General features: G+C 58.9%; 1 protein-coding gene across 4 annotated transcripts in view; it reads left to right on the plus strand.

Annotated features, from left to right (window-relative positions):
- The window catches only part of SRC (SRC proto-oncogene, non-receptor tyrosine kinase), a 49,560-nt gene extending 35,720 nt beyond the window's left edge, over window positions 1-13,840 (plus strand). For 2 of the 4 annotated variants that reach the window (XM_036101556.2, XM_036101557.2), the window contains 10 exons: window positions 2,680-2,712; window positions 3,567-3,665; window positions 3,842-3,945; window positions 5,709-5,858; window positions 7,247-7,402; window positions 9,206-9,385; window positions 10,302-10,378; window positions 11,060-11,213; window positions 11,355-11,486; window positions 11,778-13,840. In XM_036101556.2, coding sequence (XP_035957449.1) covers window positions 2,680-2,712; window positions 3,567-3,665; window positions 3,842-3,945; window positions 5,709-5,858; window positions 7,247-7,402; window positions 9,206-9,385; window positions 10,302-10,378; window positions 11,060-11,213; window positions 11,355-11,486; window positions 11,778-11,986 — 1,294 coding nt within the window. In that variant the 3' untranslated portion in view covers window positions 11,987-13,840. The remainder of the gene's footprint in view (window positions 1-2,679; window positions 2,713-3,566; window positions 3,666-3,841; window positions 3,946-5,708; window positions 5,859-7,246; window positions 7,403-9,205; window positions 9,386-10,301; window positions 10,379-11,059; window positions 11,214-11,354; window positions 11,487-11,777) is intronic. The other 2 variants (XM_036101558.2, XM_036101559.2) reach the window with 1 other exon arrangement.
- The last annotated feature ends 4,007 nt before the right edge of the window (window positions 13,841-17,847 follow it).

Here is a 17,847-nt window from a genome sequence, read left to right on the forward strand (position 1 = left end):
AGGACTCCCCGTCCAGTGCTTTTCCGCTGGCCACACGTGGGAGGGCAAGGGATGGGGCAGGGAATGTGTGTCATTCCCTTCCATCCTTCCCTTCTTCCTGTCCATCTGATAAGGACCAGCTGCACCCCCCCGCCCCCCCTGCCCCGCCCCGGCACGTGCTAGATGTAGTAAATCGGCTCAGCCGGATAGATTACTTCCAAGTCTGGGCTTAGATTGGTGTCTCTGCTGGACTGGACCCATCATGGAAGCTATGGGGCCCCTCATGGGGGACCAGCCCCCACCCTTGGCAGCTACCCAAGGTGGGTTTGAGCCTCCCGGGCCAATGACATAGGATGATGTGGCTTGACAGCCCCATTTCACAGGTGGGCCTAGATGATGGCCACACTGATTATCTTCATTGACCCTAAGCCTTGCTGCTGACTGATTTATACACTTTGCCTGCAAGGGAGAGTCTGCAAATATTATTTCCTTTTTATAGACGAGGAAATTAAGCCCCAGAGAAGGTAGGGTACTTGCCCAAAGTCACACAGCAAATCCTTATTGGAGACTGGGACTGAGCTGCTTTGGTTTTTATTTAATTAATTAATTATTTATTTAATTTTGTTGCTTTGGTTTTTAAAAACATTTTGGAGAGTGGGGAGGGGCACCATAGAGACACAGATTTAATTGTTTTTCTTTTTTAAGCCAAATCAAGGTACTAACAGCTCATGCACATTGAGCCCCTACTCTGTGCCAGGCCCTGTGCCGGTATTTTATATCCTTGGAGGGAGGCGTGAATATCCCCATCCTACAGGTGGGGAAACGGAGGCAGGGCCAAGGTCACGTAGCCTGCAGGTGGTGAGCGGGATGGTGTCCAGGTCGTCTGACTCTTGGAGCTCAAGCTCTTAGACACCTCTCACGCTGGGGCCAGGTCAGAGTTGGACCTTGGGTCCATTGTGAGATTGTGGTACACCTCATCCCTGCCTTGTGAACTAAATAAAACCCCAAACCTGGACTTGAAACCCCAAACTCACATGTCAGGGAGCTGGAGGATCTGCTGGCTAAAGTCTGGGTAATGTCAGCAGGGCTGAACCGCACCCCCCACCTTGATTCTGGGGCCCTGCTTGGCTGGCCTCTGGGCACATTGCTCCTTGCTGGCCTTCCCCCCTGAGTGCATGGATGGAGGCTCCCCAGAGGCCGGCCAGTTTGCAGACTGTGGCTTTGTCAGTCTGTCTAGTTTTGTAGCCTCTGACCTAGATCTTGGCCCCATCTCCTGCCCCCAGCCCTGCTGCCTCCTCTAGGTTCCCCTGGCTCTCCTGAGGTCTCTGAGCCTCTGAGTGGCCTGGGGAAGCTGCAGGGGTCCCGGGGGACCTGCTGTGTCTGGCTGTGGGCACTGGGGCCCTGGTTCTCACCCTTACCCTGCCATTGATTTGCTGTGTGGCTTTTGGCAAATCACTGCCCCTCTCTGTGCCTTATTTTCCTACTGGTGAAATGAAGGCTTTGACTGGAAGATCTCAGCTGTTCCCTGTGACTTGAGTTCTTGCTTTGTAGCTTTGGGCAAGTCTTTGCCCAACTTTATGCCCCAGTTTCCCTACAAAGAAAGTACTAGGCTATTCCAGCCTGGGTGCTGTGTGGCTTTGGGCTGGTCCCTCAACATCTCTGAGCCCACAGTTTCCTCATCTGGGGGCTGAGGCCTGCCTTCCTCACAGGGTGGCCTTGAGGATCACATGGGACAGACAGATGTGGACACCCCCGGGTGTTTGCACGACAGGGAGATGGATGGTGGTCCTGGGCTTCCAAGGGTCTTCCCTGAGGTTGGCCTTGCCGCCTTACTCCAGAGCCTTCCCTCTCCAGCAGAGACCGCCACGTGAGCTCGTGGCCCTGCCTGAGTGGGCGTGCAGCAATTGCACGGCCAGGTATTCCTCACAGCCCCACGCACGCTCCCTTTGCTCTCCGGAAGGCACTCTCTACCCTCTGCTTCAGCCTCGAGCCACCCCGCTGAGCCCCCAGGTCTGGGTGCTCACCTGTACTCTCACCAGTCTTTGGAGAGTTCTCCCAGCCTGCTTTCCCCTTGCCTCAACTTCTCTGTCTTCCAAATGGGCTGAAGAATATGTCAGACGCAGCTCAGAAGAACCAGGAGCCAGGAATCCAGGTTCAGGTCCAGACTGTGCAACTGTGGGCAAGGGCCTCTTTCTCCAGGCCCTGGCAGTGAGGAAGGGGGAGCACATCCTGCTTGCTATGTGTCTTCTCAGGGTCGTGGTCGTGGTGAGGTCCAAAGGCAGCCTTGGAGCGAGAAGCTCCGCGAGCTCTCAGGCCCCACCGTACCCTGTAGGGGAAGATTCCTTCTGATCTGGGAGTCAGGATCCTGGGCCTGGCTGTGTGACCTTGAGCAGGGGCCTTTTCTTCTCTGGCCCATCTTCCCATCTGCACGGTGGGAATGGAAGGGGGCTGAGCCCTATTTCCCAGGCAGCCTTTCCCATTGGCCTCCCCTCACTCCCCCTGGACCCGTCCCTGTCCCCTTTGGTTGCTTTGGATGTGAGGCCTCTGTGGCTTGTCCCCGGTCCCCGGCACCGCCTGCTCTCCTGCTCTCTTCCTTGCTCTTCCTGCCTCTCTCTCTCACCACCCCCATCTCTGCCTCTTCTTTCCTGTTGGGCTCTCGCTTTCTCCTCTCTCCTCTGTGTCTCTGGACCCCCGCTCCAGCCAGACCTGGTTCACATTCAGATGGCTGCAAAGGTACTTCGCCCCCTCCCCGTTCCCACCCAGGCCCAGGGGACCCGACCGTGCGGGGAGCTCCTCTGCCCCTGTCCCCATCTCCTCCTCATGGGGCAGTTAGTGTAGAAGTGCCCTGGGCATTGGGGCTCTGCCACCTCAGCCCCTCTGACATGACTCTGTGTGACTCTGGGCAAGTCCCAGCCCCCTTTGGCCTCAGTTTCCCCTGTAGATGGGTAGGCTGCAGGAGGAGGCCTGTAGTTTTCAGCCGAGGACTCCCTCAGGGCTGGCCAGTGGTTTGTGACCAAGGGAAGCATTGCTCTGGTTGGCAGGGCTAGTCCTGGATTGTCACCGAGCCCCCAAAGGACCACCCCCTGCCTGCACCCAGGTCTCACCCGCTTCCAAATCTCAGGGCTTGGGGAAGCTTTGAAGATCTGACTTGACATCTATCCTAGGCAGGAATCATCTCTCCTGTTACAACTTGCTTGCTTCCCAGAGACAGGGAGCTCCCTCCCTCATTCCCGAGACAGCTCTTGGCATCTGGAGACGGCTTGGTCTATCTGAAGGGAAGCAGATTACTTCCCATCCCAGGACTCTGCCCCTGTGAATTTAGGCCTCAAGGCTGACCAAGTTCAGTCCTGCCACAGTCCTGGACAAAGTCCGTCTGAGTCAGCTTGGGCCAAGAGGCATCTGGGCTGGGGTGAGAAAGAATCCCAGGCCAGCGTGGCCTGGCAGCACGAGACTCAAGCTGGCCCCACAGCTCCCAGCACCTCACTTGGCCTTGGGGACCCCCAGCACAGCACCTGTGAAGATTGCAGCATCGGGGCCCACCACTGATGGCTCCTTCTCCTTTGCTCCTTCCCTCTCCCCCTCCTTAGAGAGGGTGACTGGTGGCTGGCCCACTCGCTCAGCACGGGACAGACGGGTTACATCCCGAGCAACTATGTGGCGCCCTCCGATTCTATCCAGGCCGAGGAGTGAGTACGCAACCTGGTCTCCTGCCTGCCCCCCACCCTGCTGGTTGGGAGCTTGTCTCCTGGGCTGGAGTGGGTGGTCTGGCTGCCTAGGGCCCCAGCCACATCCTAGAGAGAGAGGCACAGCGGGTGGATGGAAGCCTAGATCACCAACACCACTCTCCTTCCTCCTGCCCCAGGTGGTACTTTGGCAAGATCACCAGACGGGAGTCAGAGCGGTTACTGCTCAATGCAGAGAACCCGAGAGGGACCTTTCTAGTGCGAGAAAGCGAGACCACGAAAGGTAGGAGCACTCCTGCTGGCCAGTGGGAACAGAGTCTTTTGTGGGTTGTTTGAGTTGGGTATTGTGGAATGAATAGGAGTTTGGTACCTGGAGTGGGACAGGAAGAGCCCTCCAGGTAGAGACAGTGGCAGGATCGGAGGCAGGGAGCTACATCTGAGGAACACTGAGCTAGCTGGGGTGGCCAGAGACGCAGCAAGCGATGACACTTAGCCTCTCTGGCCTCAGTTTCCTCAGATGACGTGTGGGCACAGGCTGTCGGGAGGCCTGAGGGTCACACGGCAAACGACTTGTTCCCAGGGAGGGTGCTGATGAAGTAGGCCCCTCTCCGTCTCCCTCTCCAGGGGCTTCTAGAGCGGGGCTGGCTTTGCCCTTCCCCAGCAGTCCTGGTCCCTGTTCTTCTGTTCCTCCCCCAGCTGGAGAACACGGGTCACCCCCGTTCTCTCTAGCCCCTCTGCAAGTGGAAATGAAGCTGGGCCATGTCCTGTGGGCCTGGGGTTCAGCGGGAGATGGGAAGCAGAGCGTCCATGTCGTGGGTGTGTGCATTGGTGAGCAGGTGTGTGGCCGTGCAGGCCATGTGTGAGTCCAGGCGTGTGTGTGCACGTGGAGTGGGAGTTGTCTGGGTGTTGCTGTGTGCGAGTGGATCGTGCCTGGGGGCCTGGGGGCCTGGGGAGTGTGTCCCTGTGTGAGCATGGGACACATGTGCACGGACACAGGTGGGCTGGGCCTGGCTTTTGGCTCAGGCCGCAGACGTCTACGTGTCCGTGGCCTGGGCCATCTGTTAGTCGTGGTTGCTCGATGCAGGCTCTAGAGACCTGGTCACACTCCTGTGTGCCCGACTTGCTGGGTGACCTGAGGCTAGCCGCTCTCCCTCTCTGGGTCTCATTTTGCCCTTCTTTACACTGGAGGTGGTAACCCGTACCTGAGCCCTGCCCGGAGGGCCATGGGCTGGGGGGGCTGTACCCTACCTTCTGAAATGGGCTTTCTCTGGCTGTTGAAGCTTCGATCCCAGGCTCAGATCTCTTGGGCTCAGGTTAACAGGGGCTCCTAGCCAGGCCTGCTAGGCAGGAGGAAACTTTTCCAGCCAAAAGCTTTTCCAAGCTCAAGAGAGGGAGGGAGGAGGCCACCAGGGCTGGCTCCTCTTACCCTTGGCGGCCGTAGGCCACGCCCAGCACGTGGCCTTCTGCCCATGCCACAGCCTCAGCCGACCACCCACTCCTGCATGAGCCCGGGCACAGGAAGGTGTGGGGCACAGAGAGTGCTTCCATGAGAGTGGAAGCAGGTAAGCCAGGGACACACAACCCACTAGGGCCATTCCTGGCTCCTGGCAAACATTTGTTGAGCACCTACTATGTGCCAGGCCCTCTTACATGTGGTCTCAGATCTTCCTGGCATCCCTGGGAGTCGCCCCATTGTGCAGAAGAGGAAACTGAGGCCCAGAGTGGGCAGGCGACTTGTCCGGGTCACCCAGTTGGGATATACACTCAGCCTCGGAGGTCTTGCCAGGGCCGAGAGTGCATGGGGAGGGTCTCCGATGAGGGGCCTCTCGGCTCACTGGGCCCCGCCTTGATGGCCACCCCAGGGCTGGGTGCTCAGAGACCGGGCTGACCGGGCCTGGCTCTGCCCTGGGCTGGGGCTGCCGCTCTGGCCTCCCTGTCCTCCTTCATTGGGCAGGCCCAGAAGGGCACTTAGCGCTGTGGCCTGGAGGGGTGGGCGGGGGGTGACGGGCATGGGGGTCACTGCTCCTCTCTGGGCCCGCCTTGCAGGCGCCTACTGCCTCTCCGTGTCCGATTTCGACAACGCCAAGGGCCTCAACGTGAAGCACTACAAGATCCGCAAGCTGGACAGCGGCGGCTTCTACATCACCTCCCGCACCCAGTTCAACAGCCTGCAGCAGCTGGTGGCCTACTACTCCAGTGAGGGCCGGGCACGCGCGGCGCGGGGGTCTCTGCCCTCCTCCCAGGGTCCTTGGTCGGGGGGAGCTTTGGGGCCAACACGGGCTGGGGCTTCTGTGATCCTGAGAGTGTGGGGCTCCTTCTCCCCCCACCGCCCCTCCTTTTTCTTTCTCCCTCCCCCCTCCGCTCCTCCCTCCCCTTCTTTTCCCTCCTCCTGTCCCCTCCCCCCACCATGCCCACCCTCCTCTTTGCTCCTCTGCAGCTGGCTGGGGAGCAGGGAAGGGAGGGGGCTTAGGCCGGTTTGTCTCTGCAGCCCTAGGACCGGTCTGAACCGGTTACTGGGAGAGGAGGGGGCGGCTAGACCTGGCTGCAGCAGAGGGAGGGAGTGGGGGGGGGGGCCGGGAGCCAGGGCGAGGGCTCCCGGGACACACAGGGGCGCAGGTCCTGGGGGCGGGCATGCGTGCAGTATATGGACCCTTCAGGGCTTCCCTGGGGGCACCCAAGGGTCAAAGGTCTTTGTGTCTTCATGTGCGTGGGTCTCTGTGGGTGCCCGCGTGGCTGTGGCCGTGGCCTCTGTGTGCAAGTGTGGCCTCGCTTGAGAGCGCCAGTTACTCCCCATCCTGTGCCACCTCCTTCTCTGTCAGCTGGGCCTCCCCACCCCTCTACCCCCTGCCACCCCTCTGCCCCCTTGGCTGTCATGGCACGGTTCATTCTGAACACTGTTCCCCGACAGCAAAACCCTCCAGAGATTACCTGGGAATCTCAGGATAAAGACCCCCACGTGGCCTCTGAGGCCTTGGCTGGTCTAAGCCTGGCTGGCCTCCCTGCCTTCCCAGGGGCCCCTTGCCCCCCATTCACTCTCCTGCAGCCCCTCTGGCCTCCTTTCCGTCATGCAACCCAGAGGCTTGTTCTCTCTGCCTTTGCACGTGCATGAGGCAGTGTGCCCTCTGCTTGGAGGGGCGGTCCCTAGCCAACCACTTCCTCTCCTGTAGCGCCAAGCTCAGTACCACTTCCTCCGGGAAGCCTTCCAAGACTCCATCCAGCCCATCTGCTGGTGCACACACTGCTCTCCTCCGTCACACTCGTGGCCCTGGGAGGTGATGAAGGGAGGCTGGGCTCCCCCTGCCCTGGGAGCTCCCCGAGGGCAGGATTCCACTGAACTCACCGAGGTGACCGCCCTTTAAAGTCTGATGAATGAATGAGTGAATAACTCCGTGAGCAGATGCGTGAGGCAGTGTGGCCTGTGTGGGATGAGGGTGTGTGACACTCAGGTGTGGATACCTGGCCTCGAGGGCATCCCCTGTGTCCCCGGAGCCTGCGTGCATACCATGCGTACGTCACACCGTGGCCCAGGGAGGCCCCAGGGCAGATGCCCTGCCTGACCTCTGCCTCCCTGCCTCTGTCTTCAGAACATGCTGACGGCTTGTGCCACCGTCTCACCACCGTGTGCCCCACGTCCAAGCCCCAGACTCAGGGCCTGGCCAAGGACGCCTGGGAGATCCCTCGGGAGTCCCTGCGGCTGGAGGTCAAGCTGGGCCAGGGCTGTTTCGGAGAGGTGTGGATGGGTAAGGCCTTGCCCCTGCCCCCGCCCCCCAGAGGAAACCATGGTCCCCTTGGGGGGATTTTGGTGTCCCTATCTGAAAACCAGACAGATGTCCATCCCATGGGACAGCTCGGGGCCCTCGTGGCCTGCCCCCCCGCCCCCGCCGCTTCACCACCATGAGTCTCAGTCGCCTCTGCTGAACAGTGGGCTCTATTTTAAATGTGGAGCTCCCCCACACCTCTGCAGACCACAGCACTTGTTTGCCAAGAGCTGCTCGGGGCTGGGCATCACGATTCCCTGAAGATGCTGTGTGGTCTGGGCCAGGTGGCTCCACTCTGAGTCTGTCTTCCTCAGTGTAAAATGGGGGTGGGGATAAGAGAACCCCCCCGTGGGGTGTGAGAGAATGCTGGCCCAGCGTGCATCCACACGTTAGCGCTCAGCCCTGGGAAGAGAAGCCTTAGCTCACAGAGGGAGTGCTTGGAAGCACAGGGTCTGGCAAGTTCTGGGCCTGTTAACGATCTCCTGTCTAACCCTGGAGAAACGGCAAACTGTCTTTGAAAACAAACACCATGCGGCCCTGACAAAACCCAGGCCCCCTTCTGCTGCCTGGTTCCTGCTGATGCGGAGGGATCGGGGAGGCTGGTGTGAGGTAGGCATGACGGGTGGAAGCCCATGGCTTCCGCCGGGAGTCACCGTGTGCCGTCACGTAGGACATGGCGTGCACTCGGCATCACTGTCCCCATGTTCCTCCCTTCGGGGGAGAGCAGAGAGGGCTGCTGGGTGGAAGGCCGTGCAGGGACAAAGGCCTGCAGGCTGGAGGTCAGACCAAGTCAGGAAAGGGGCGGTGCCGGCTTTGAGCTGGGGAGAGGGGAGAGGGATGTTCCAGGGGCTCATTCCTGCTCTCCGGAAGTGCCAGATACACATCCCCAGACGGCCTGTGCTGCGAGGGCCCTAGACATAGGCCTGGGCCCCGGCCCTCAGGTGGAGGCCCAGAGACTGGGAGGAATGGGTCCCAGGCCACTCATCAAAGGACCTCGGGTCCAGCTGGCACAAGAACTCGGATTCAACACGCTGGCCTAGCCTACGGCTTCCCCCAAGGCCTCACAGTTTGAAAGCCCAGATAATAATCAAATGACAAGTGTAGCTATTATTTACGGAGCCCTCACAGTGGGCTGGGCCCAGTGCTTAAAATCTCACTTAATTCTCAAACAGCCCCACAGGGAGACACGACAGCATCTGCATTTTCCAGGTGAGAAAACAGGCCCGGAGGAGGGAACTGACCGCCCCACGGTCTCACTGCTGTCAGGAGGCAGAGTTGGGAGTCTGACCCTGGCCAGTCTGACCTCCACGCCCTTGTGTGCCTGGTCCGGGCCTTACTTTTTAGAGAGCATGGCTCGGGACAGCCTCTCGTTGCGGTGGCTTTGTTCTGAGGCCCGCTCTGCTTCCCCTCCCCAGCCCCGTTCATTTGCTAACTCCTGACTCACCCTCCGTGTGCTGCCCAGGAGGTATGTGGTCCCTTAGGAGAGGGCGGTTGAGTTGGAGCCATGATCCTCCATCTCTTAGGTGAATGTGCCGCTTTTGGGGACCTTCCTGCTAATGACAGCATGAACAACGGCTCAGCAGCTGCAGTTTCTTGAGCGTGTACCAGAGACTCGTTTAACCCTTGTCGTAGCTTCCTGTGGAGGGTCCTGTGGGCCTTGGTTGGACCTGTCACATTCTGGCTAGGCTGGCCAGAAACGAAACTGGTTCCCAGGCAGGTGGATCTGCATCCCTGTGGGATGGGAAGGGCCTTCACTGAGGCAGCCTGCACCCCTTGCCCCCACAGGGACCTGGAACGGAACCACCAGGGTGGCCATCAAAACCCTGAAGCCAGGCACAATGTCTCCGGAGGCCTTCCTGCAGGAGGCCCAGGTCATGAAGAAACTGAGGCACGAGAAGCTGGTGCAGCTGTACGCAGTGGTGTCTGAGGAACCCATCTACATCGTCACGGAGTACATGAGCAAGGGTGAGGCCCGAGTGCCCAGCGCACAGATGCACGGGGCAGCCATTGCCGGGCAGGAGGGGATGCGCTTCACGTCCCCCCAGATCTAGACTGCATGTTTTTTAAAAAGGAATGGAATGGAATAGAACCAACTTGTCACGTCAATGGAAAGTCATACCGAGGGTATGTCTTTCTCATGTCATTTTTTTTTAATGATTTCCCACAGTGCACCTTGTCTCCCCCAGTTGGCTGGTCTTCCAACGCCACCTGCCGTGCTGCGGCTGAAAGAGAAGTCCCGCACCCCTCCAAGCTGAGCCACTTCTAGGTCAAGGCCCTGGCTTGACCTGTCCTTAATTCTAAAATTAATTAAATTGTTCAAAATCTGCTTTTTGGAGGCATAATTTACACATGATAAAATACAGCATTTTAAGTGTCCAGTTGCGGGAATTTTAACAAACGGACGCTCCGGGTATCCCTTACGACAGTCGAGCTCCGGGAGATTCTTCATCACCCCAGAAGGCCCCCTTGCTGCCTGGTGCAGGCCGTATCCTCCAGCCCAAAGCCAGGCAATATCTCACGCTTTCTGTCATCATAGCTGTGTTTATTCTAGAACCGCACATGTGCTGTTACATCCGAGGTTCGTCCTTGTCACACGTATCCGTAGTCTGTCCCTTTTTTATTGCTGGGTAGTAGTAGTCCGTTGTAGGGACGGACCACTGTTTCTGTTCTCCCGGAGGGAGACATTTGGTTGTTTCCCATCCTGCTTTGCCTTCTGAGTGACAGACGCTGAGTGAGACTTTATTCAGAGGTGGGTTTGCGTGAAATCTGCTGTGCCGCTTAAAGCGAGGCTGGCCTGCCCCGGTGGACGGGATCGGGGAGACACTGCTTCCTGGCTCCGGGGGGACAGGGCAGGGGCTAGTGCTGCTTTCTCTCTGTCCAGGGAGTCTGCTGGACTTTCTCAAGGGGGAGACAGGCAAGTACCTGCGGCTGCCTCAGCTGGTGGACATGGCTGCTCAGGTGAGTCAGCCCCTCCCACCTCCCACAGCCTTGGCCCCTGGAGCACTCAGTCCCACCCAGTTTAGCCACTTCTGGCCTCTCGAGGGCCCCCTTCAGGCGGCCTGCCTTGACCGCCCCCCCACCCCCATGCTTTCTGATCCCACCACATTTATTACTGGGCAGAGAAAAGAGCCCTTCGCTGGGTATCAGAAGTCAGTGACATGCTGTGGGACCTCAGGCCTCAATTTTCTTTGTAAAGGTTATTTAGTCACTCAACAAACATGCATTAGTACTTGCTTGCTGTAGGTGGTGCTCAACAATCATTTCTTCATTAATCCTTATCCCAATCAGGGGAGGTCGGGATGGCTGTCCTGCCATTTGACATGAGAAAACAGGTTCAGAGAGGGGACTCGGGACAGCAGGGAGGGCCTGGCACTCGTCTGTATCTGTGGGGCCTCTGGGGCCTCTTTTTCACGGTCGCCCTGCTTCCCGGGCTGGATCTTGTCTGTGTTTCCCCTTTGCCCTTGCCCTTTGTCCTTCGTTTCCTCTTTCTGCTGAGCACTGGTCCTGCTTTTTGTGCCAACGGTGTTTATTGTAAGCTGACTTCCCTAGCCAGAAGACTGGGAAGGGTAGGGTGACCCGGTGGGGGGGCGCGGGGGCCGGGGTGGTCCCTGAGCCGGGTTCCTGGGGTTCTGCCTGCAGATCGCCTCAGGCATGGCCTACGTGGAACGGATGAACTACGTCCACCGGGACCTCCGTGCTGCCAACATCCTGGTTGGAGAGAACCTCGTGTGCAAAGTGGCTGACTTTGGGCTGGCTCGGCTCATCGAAGACAACGAGTACACGGCCCGGCAAGGTGGGCAGGTCTGGGTCGGGGCCGTCTGGCCTTCTCCGAGCCTGTTTCTGCATCTGTCCAGCGGGGGATGAGAGTGGTACCTCCCGGCAGTGCCGTCCTGACGTTCTACTGAGCCTCCCCTGACCTTTCTCCCCCCTGCAGGTGCCAAATTCCCCATCAAGTGGACGGCTCCAGAAGCGGCCCTCTACGGCCGGTTCACCATCAAGTCAGATGTATGGTCCTTTGGGATCCTGCTGACGGAGCTCACAACAAAGGGACGGGTGCCCTACCCTGGTAAGAGGGCTCCCCGTGCCCCATCTTTGATCCCTGAACCCCTCTGCCCTGGTGACGTTGGGCAAGTCACACCCCTTCCCAGGCCTCAGTTTCCCCATCTGTATAAGAAAGAGGGTGAGCAGCTGATCTTAGGAGCTCTCTGGTCAGGGCTCTCAGCCTTGGGGAGGGGACTTACCCATGGTTACACCCCCCCATCCTGGGCGGGAGGCCCTCTCTGTTGTCCTCATCATCCTCCCCCGACCCGACTTTCCTCACCGGAGCCAGTCTCCTCATGCTTCCCTCCTCCCACAGGGATGGTCAACCGTGAGGTTCTGGACCAGGTGGAGCGTGGCTACCGGATGCCCTGCCCGCCCGAGTGTCCCGAGTCCTTGCACGACCTCATGTGCCAGTGCTGGAGGAAGGAACCGGAGGAACGGCCCACCTTCGAGTACCTGCAGGCCTTCCTGGAGGACTACTTCACATCCACCGAGCCCCAGTACCAGCCCGGAGAGAACCTATAGGGAGCAGGCTACAGGGCCAGACTGGCTTCTCGGCTTGGATCCTGGGCTGGGTGGCCCCTGATGGAGGGTCTTGACTCCCTCCGCCTGCCCGCATTGATCCCCTCTGTGGGGCTGAATCGCCAGTGAGGAGGCCCCTCCCTCTTTTGTGGCACGGAAGGGCTTGGGGCCCGGGGCCCGGGGCGGCCCTGAGGACAGGGTCCAAGGCTGGCATGGTGACTGCGTCCTCCCAACCTTCCCTCCTGGAGCTCTGTGCGGCTCAGCAGGAGGAAGTGGGAAGAAGGACGGACTGAGGACACCCTTTCCCAGCCTCAACCTGCTCCTTGCATTGGCCCCTTCCCACTTCCGGGTCCCCCAGGTCTGCCTCCAGAGCTGGCCGAAGAGCCTTTCCAAAGAGGAGTGCTGGGCCCCTGGCCCTCAGCCTGCCTGCCGCCCTGCTTCCTTGCCATCCATTTCTGAAACACCTGTTGGTGGAAGCTGCTGGGTCCAGACCCCTCTGCCGTGGGCTCCCAGGCTGGGCAGCTGAGGTGTGGCTTGACTTCATGGCGGTGGGTAGGGTGGGCACCCCCCTCAAGTCCTGTTCTTAGACCCAAGGGACCCTTAGAGATCACCAATTCCTTGTCCTCATAGTACCCATGGGGAAACAGTCCAGAGAGGGGATGGGACTTGCCCAAGGCCACAGAGCAGTTCAGGGTTGAGGTGAGTTCGGAACCCGGTGCTCCCCTTGTCTTCCTCAGGAACCAACAGGATTGTCCTTGGAGGCATCGTGGACAGACTGGGGCAGCCCAGGGGACCAGGGGCCTGAGGCTGAGTTAGAGATAACAGACAGAGTCCTGCTGTCGCTGCCTGCCTGGTGGGGCTGTTGTGCAGGGAGAGAGTGGAGGTGGACGGAGGGCGGAGCTAGGAATGAGGGGTGACGAGGCAGATGTTGGGAAGCAGATGTCAATGTGAGTGGTTTTTCATCCTCGGAGCTAGCCAGCCATGAAAGAGAGTGAGCTGCTGGGCTCTGGAGGCAATCAAACAGAAATAGAAGATCCAAGTGGTTGGGAGGCCCTGGCCTCAAGCGGGAACCCCTGGTCTTCCTTCCCCCAGTGTGTCCTATGTCATTTCAATGCCTGGCGCCTGCTCTCCTCCCCAAGGTGGCACCCCTCAACTCATGAGTAGGGAAAGGAGTACCTAACGCTGGGGTGGGAGAGGATGAGCGTCCACTGCCAGGTGCCGGGCCTGGCCGTGGGACCTCGGGTGGCCCCTGCGTCCTCTCTGGGCTGCACTGTCTGCCTTCCTGGGTGGCCGTGGTCTCTGTAACTGCTCTGCTCCAGACCCTGTGGCCTGGCATCACTTGGTGAGCCCAGCCGAGGGCGTCCGGAGACGTGCTGGCCTTCGCTCTGGTGTTTAGCCTTAGGGTATGTGGTGGCTCCTCCCCGGGCCTCAGTGTGCCCACCTTAAAAGGGGTGGCTGATGGTTTGTGGGCCTTTTGCCAAGGGCCCCTATGTGTATGTATGTGTGTTGTGTGTGCACGTGTGTGTTCCTCGATGTGTGTCCATATTTAACATGTAAGAACGCTCCCCTGCTCTGTTCCCCGGACATGTACATTTCCCCCACAGCCCCCCATCAGAGCAATAACACTCCTGCTGCCGGGGGTTCTGGAGCCAGCCGGGCTCCGCCAGCGGGAAGGGAGGCCACATGGGGCCTGCCCATGAAATTTCAACTTTTCCTTTCATCCATGTTTATGACGCAAGTCTGCTGTCCATCCCAGTCAAACCTGGGCTCGCTTACCCCGGTGCGCTCTCAAGCCCTCTTCCAGGTGCCGGGGGCCCTTTGTATAAGGTGTCCTAATACTGTTCCTTTTTTTTTTTTTTTTTAAATAAACAGTGTTTTGTAGATTTCAGATGACTATGCAGAGGCCTAGGGGGCCCCCAGCTCTGGGCGGGGCCTGGGGGTCTCGCATTTCACGGCCCAGGCTTGGGGGGGGAGGGGGGATCCAGAATTGGTTGTAAATACTTTGCATATTGTCTGATTAAACACAAACAGACCTCAAAAGTTTGGCCAGTGGTTTATTGAGCACCTACTGTGTGCTGGAGAGTGAGAGGGGTGGGATGTGAGGACAGACTGCGGTCAGAGGGGCCTTTGTTTGGGCCACACTGGTGGCTAGAGGGCTCTAGGCCAGGCGGAGACATGATCAGATTGGAGATAGCCACTTCAGAATGTGGCCGAGCGTGCGCCTGCACCTACGTAGGGAGGGAGTGCATCTGGCAGAAGGCTGGCTCGTGTCTGGCACGCTCCCGGGGAAGCCAGGACTCCCAAAGCGTGAGTAGTTCAGGACGCAGATGCCCTGGGTGGATGGGGGCAGTCGACATTCTGGGGGCCGGGTGGGACCGTTGGGCCTGTGTGGGGTTGCGGACGTGTTTAAGGGGAGATGTGTCTGTGTGCGCTGTGTGTTTCCCAGGAGTGCTGGGCTGGGCTGAGGCTGGAGCAGCAAAAGTCCCGGGCACCCTAGAGAAAAATCCAAAGATCTTTCCTCTCCTCCCTTTTCCCGCCACCACGAAGGGACACAACTGGGTAGTTCTGTGCAACAGTCTATACGAAGAAATTTCTTTTACATCAGATCACACATGTATCTGTGTGTCACCTGTGGCTGTAATAATGGTCTAATTAGAAACAAATTTCAAAATTAGGACATTTCTCTCTGCAGTAGTATTTTCGCAAGCCAAATCCCCTAGTATCCGGGTCAGAATGGACACCCAGAGACTCCATGGGTGTGTGCAGCTCTCGGGAGCATAGGAGCATGGATGTTTGTGGCTTGTGTCTTCTGTTTGCTCCTGGGAGTGTGTGCCTTCGTGTGCACGTGGGTATGTGCGTGGGCCTGTTGGCTCAGGGGCGTCTGGGTAGGTGTGTGTGGACTTGTGTGCGGGTCGTCTGTGAGTGTGGGCTCCCAGGACTGTGTGTCTAGCTGTGTGAGCCTTTTGTTCACATGAGTGTGTGATTGGGAGGCTGGGCATCTGTTTGCCCAGGGCTGTGTGTGTCCGTATACACACGTGTCCGGGGTGTGTGCTAGCCTGCAGGCTCCTGGGGTGAGCGTGTACCTGGGTATCAATGGGGTGCGAAGCCAGTGTGTCTGTTTTCTCCAGCTGTGTGCGCAGGGATTTGTGTGGATCGCGTGCACACCTAGAGAGGGTGGGGCGTGTGTCTGCGTGCGTGTCCGCCTGGGGCTGTTGTCTGGTCTCTGCCCATTGGCCTCTGTGTCCCCTTCTCTCTCGGAGTGTGTCTGTCTGTCTCTCCGTGCTCTGGCTCACAGTCACCGGCTCTGGCTGCAGGCTGCTGGCCCGTTCAGTCCGACATTCATGTGGAAGACTTGGTGACGATCTGCCCTGGGCCCGGGGCGGCCGTGGCCCGTGTGGAGGTGTGAGCCCCGCGCCCGGCTGCGGCTCTGTGGCAGGCCCTCCGTGCCGGGTGTCTTTCTCAGCAACCCCCTGCCTCCGCTCTCTGTGGTTTCACCAGCCTCCTTTCCACTGCTGCCCCTCCAGCGCGTGCGGGGTATACGTACGTGTGCGGGGTGTGCGGGATGTGCGTGTGCATGTGTGTGCGTGCGTGTGCGGGGTATGCGTGCGTGTGTGGTGTGTGTGCGTGTGCGGGGTGTGCGTGTGTGTGCGGGGTGTGTGTGCATGTGTGGGGTGTGCATGTGTGTGCGGTGTGTGGGGGATGTGCGTGTGTGTGCATGTGTGTGCGTGCGTGTGCGGGGTGTGCGGTGTGTGTGTGCATGTGTGGGGTGTGCGGGGTGTGTGCGTGTGCGGGGTGTGCGTGCATTGTGCGGTGTGTGTGTGCATGTGTGGGGTGTGCGGGGTGTGCGGAGTGTGCAGGGTGTGCAGGGTGTGCGTGCGTGTGCAGGTTGTGCAGGGTGTGTGTGCGTGCGTGGGGTGTGCGTGTGTGTGCGGTGTGTGCATGTGTGTGGTGTGTGTGTGCATGTGTGGGGTGTGCGGGGTGTGCGTGCATTGTGCGGTGTGTGTGTGCATGTGTGGGGTGTGCGGGGTGTGCGGAGTGTGCAGGGTGTGCGGGGTGTGCGGAGTGTGCAGGTTGTGCAGGGTGTGTGTGCGTGCGTGGGGTGTGCGTGTGTGTGCGGTGTGTGCATGTGTGTGTGGTGTGTGTGTGCATGTGTGGGGTGTGTGGGGTGTGCGGAGTGTGCAGGGTGTGGGGGTGTGGGGCTCGTGCGCCCCCCTGCTCCCTGCCGCCTCCCAGGCTGTGGCTCTGCTCCTTTCATCTCCTCTCCCCTCATGAAATTCTGACCAGACCCTGTGGTGAAGGCATGTGCACACACTCTCACACACGTGTGCACACACACACGAGGTCCATTGTCTGCATTTTCTCTCATCTCATCTCTTCCCATTTTTCTCTCACGGGCTCCCAAAAGCTGTGGTTTGCAGAGAGACAAAGGGAGACTGACAGAGACAGACAGAAACATAGAGACGGAGATGGGAACAGCCAGGGAAGGAGGCCTGGGGGTGGGGGGTGTCGGGGGGGAGATGGAGCTCTGTCCATCTGTCTGTCGTTCATCCCGCCCTCGCTGTCCCCACATCCCCACCCGAGGGCTCTTCCCACCTGGTGCCCAGACCTGTGCCGCCCTCGAAGGGCGACCCGTGGGATCCTGGGTCTGTGTCTCTCCGCCTAGCTCTGCCTGTGTGTCCATCTGTCTGTCGTCTGTCTGCTTTTGCTCCCCCCATGCCTCCCCCTTGCAGTGGTCTCATTAAATGTTCATCTTTTTCTTTGTCCCACCCCCAGGCTGGGGTGTGTCTCTGTGTCCTCATGTGTGTGGCTGGATCTCTGCGCCAGTGGGTCTGTCTGTCTTTCTCTACCTTCCGCCTCCACATCTCTGCAGTTTTCCTAAAGATTCTCCTTTCCTGCTCCTCCTTCTTTCTGGTGTGTGCGTCTGTGTGCATGCGAATCTGTTCACGGGCCTCTCGCCCACCCTCTTGCCCTTCCCCAGGACTCCTGGGACTTGGCCTCTGGGGTGATTCTTTGCTCACACCCCATCCTGGCCCCAGACTTGGTCCCATGCTCCCTCCAGCCTCGGCTTCAAGGCCTCCCTCCTGGATGGTTTCCTTGGCGACCCTTCCCTGGACACCTCATCCTTAAATGCCCCAAACTCAACTCACCTCCTGTCCACTCCTGCCCCCCCTGCAGAGTGCCCCATGATGACCTTTGTGGGCCCTAGTTAGCTTTGCCTTCGTGGGCCCCTTCCTCCATAAGAAATATTTAAAATTCCATTACAATATTGGTGTAAAGTCAAATATATTATTATATATTAAAACATTGTTTGAGGGGCGCCTGTTTGGCTCAGTTGGTGGACCGTGCACCTCTCGATCTCTGGGTCATGAGTTTGAGTCCCACGTTGGGTGTAGGGTTTACTGAAAAAAAAAATTAAGCTAAAAGTCTATTTGTCTTCTGATTTTAAGAGAAATTAAAATTGTTTTGTGGGCCCCTAAAAGTACTGTGGGCTGTGGATTTACTGAGCATCTCCTCTGTGACTGGCCTGGGTAAATGCTGCTCCCGGCAGGCCGTGTGTCCTCTTTGCCTTCTGCCTTCTCGGCTCTTCCTTCTTCATTCTGCCCTCTGTGGTTTGCCCTTGACCTCAGGGTGAGTGCGTCCCCCTCTCCCCAACTGTCTCTGTCTCTCTCTGTCCAGCTCTCTCTTGCCCTAGCAGCTTTGTCCCTTTCTCCGGGGTCCCCCTGTTAATTCATTTATTCCCCCAACAAACATGTGGCCCTGCTGTCTGTCCCTCCGGCCTTCTGCCCTCCTCGCCGGGAAGCATGCTGGACATGGCACTTCCTGTCTGGGACAGACGAGCAGAACGGATGGTCCCGGGAGTGTAG

This window comes from Halichoerus grypus, chromosome 10 (genome assembly GCF_964656455.1).
Source record: "Halichoerus grypus chromosome 10, mHalGry1.hap1.1, whole genome shotgun sequence".
Classification (NCBI taxonomy): Eukaryota; Metazoa; Chordata; class Mammalia; order Carnivora; family Phocidae; genus Halichoerus; species Halichoerus grypus.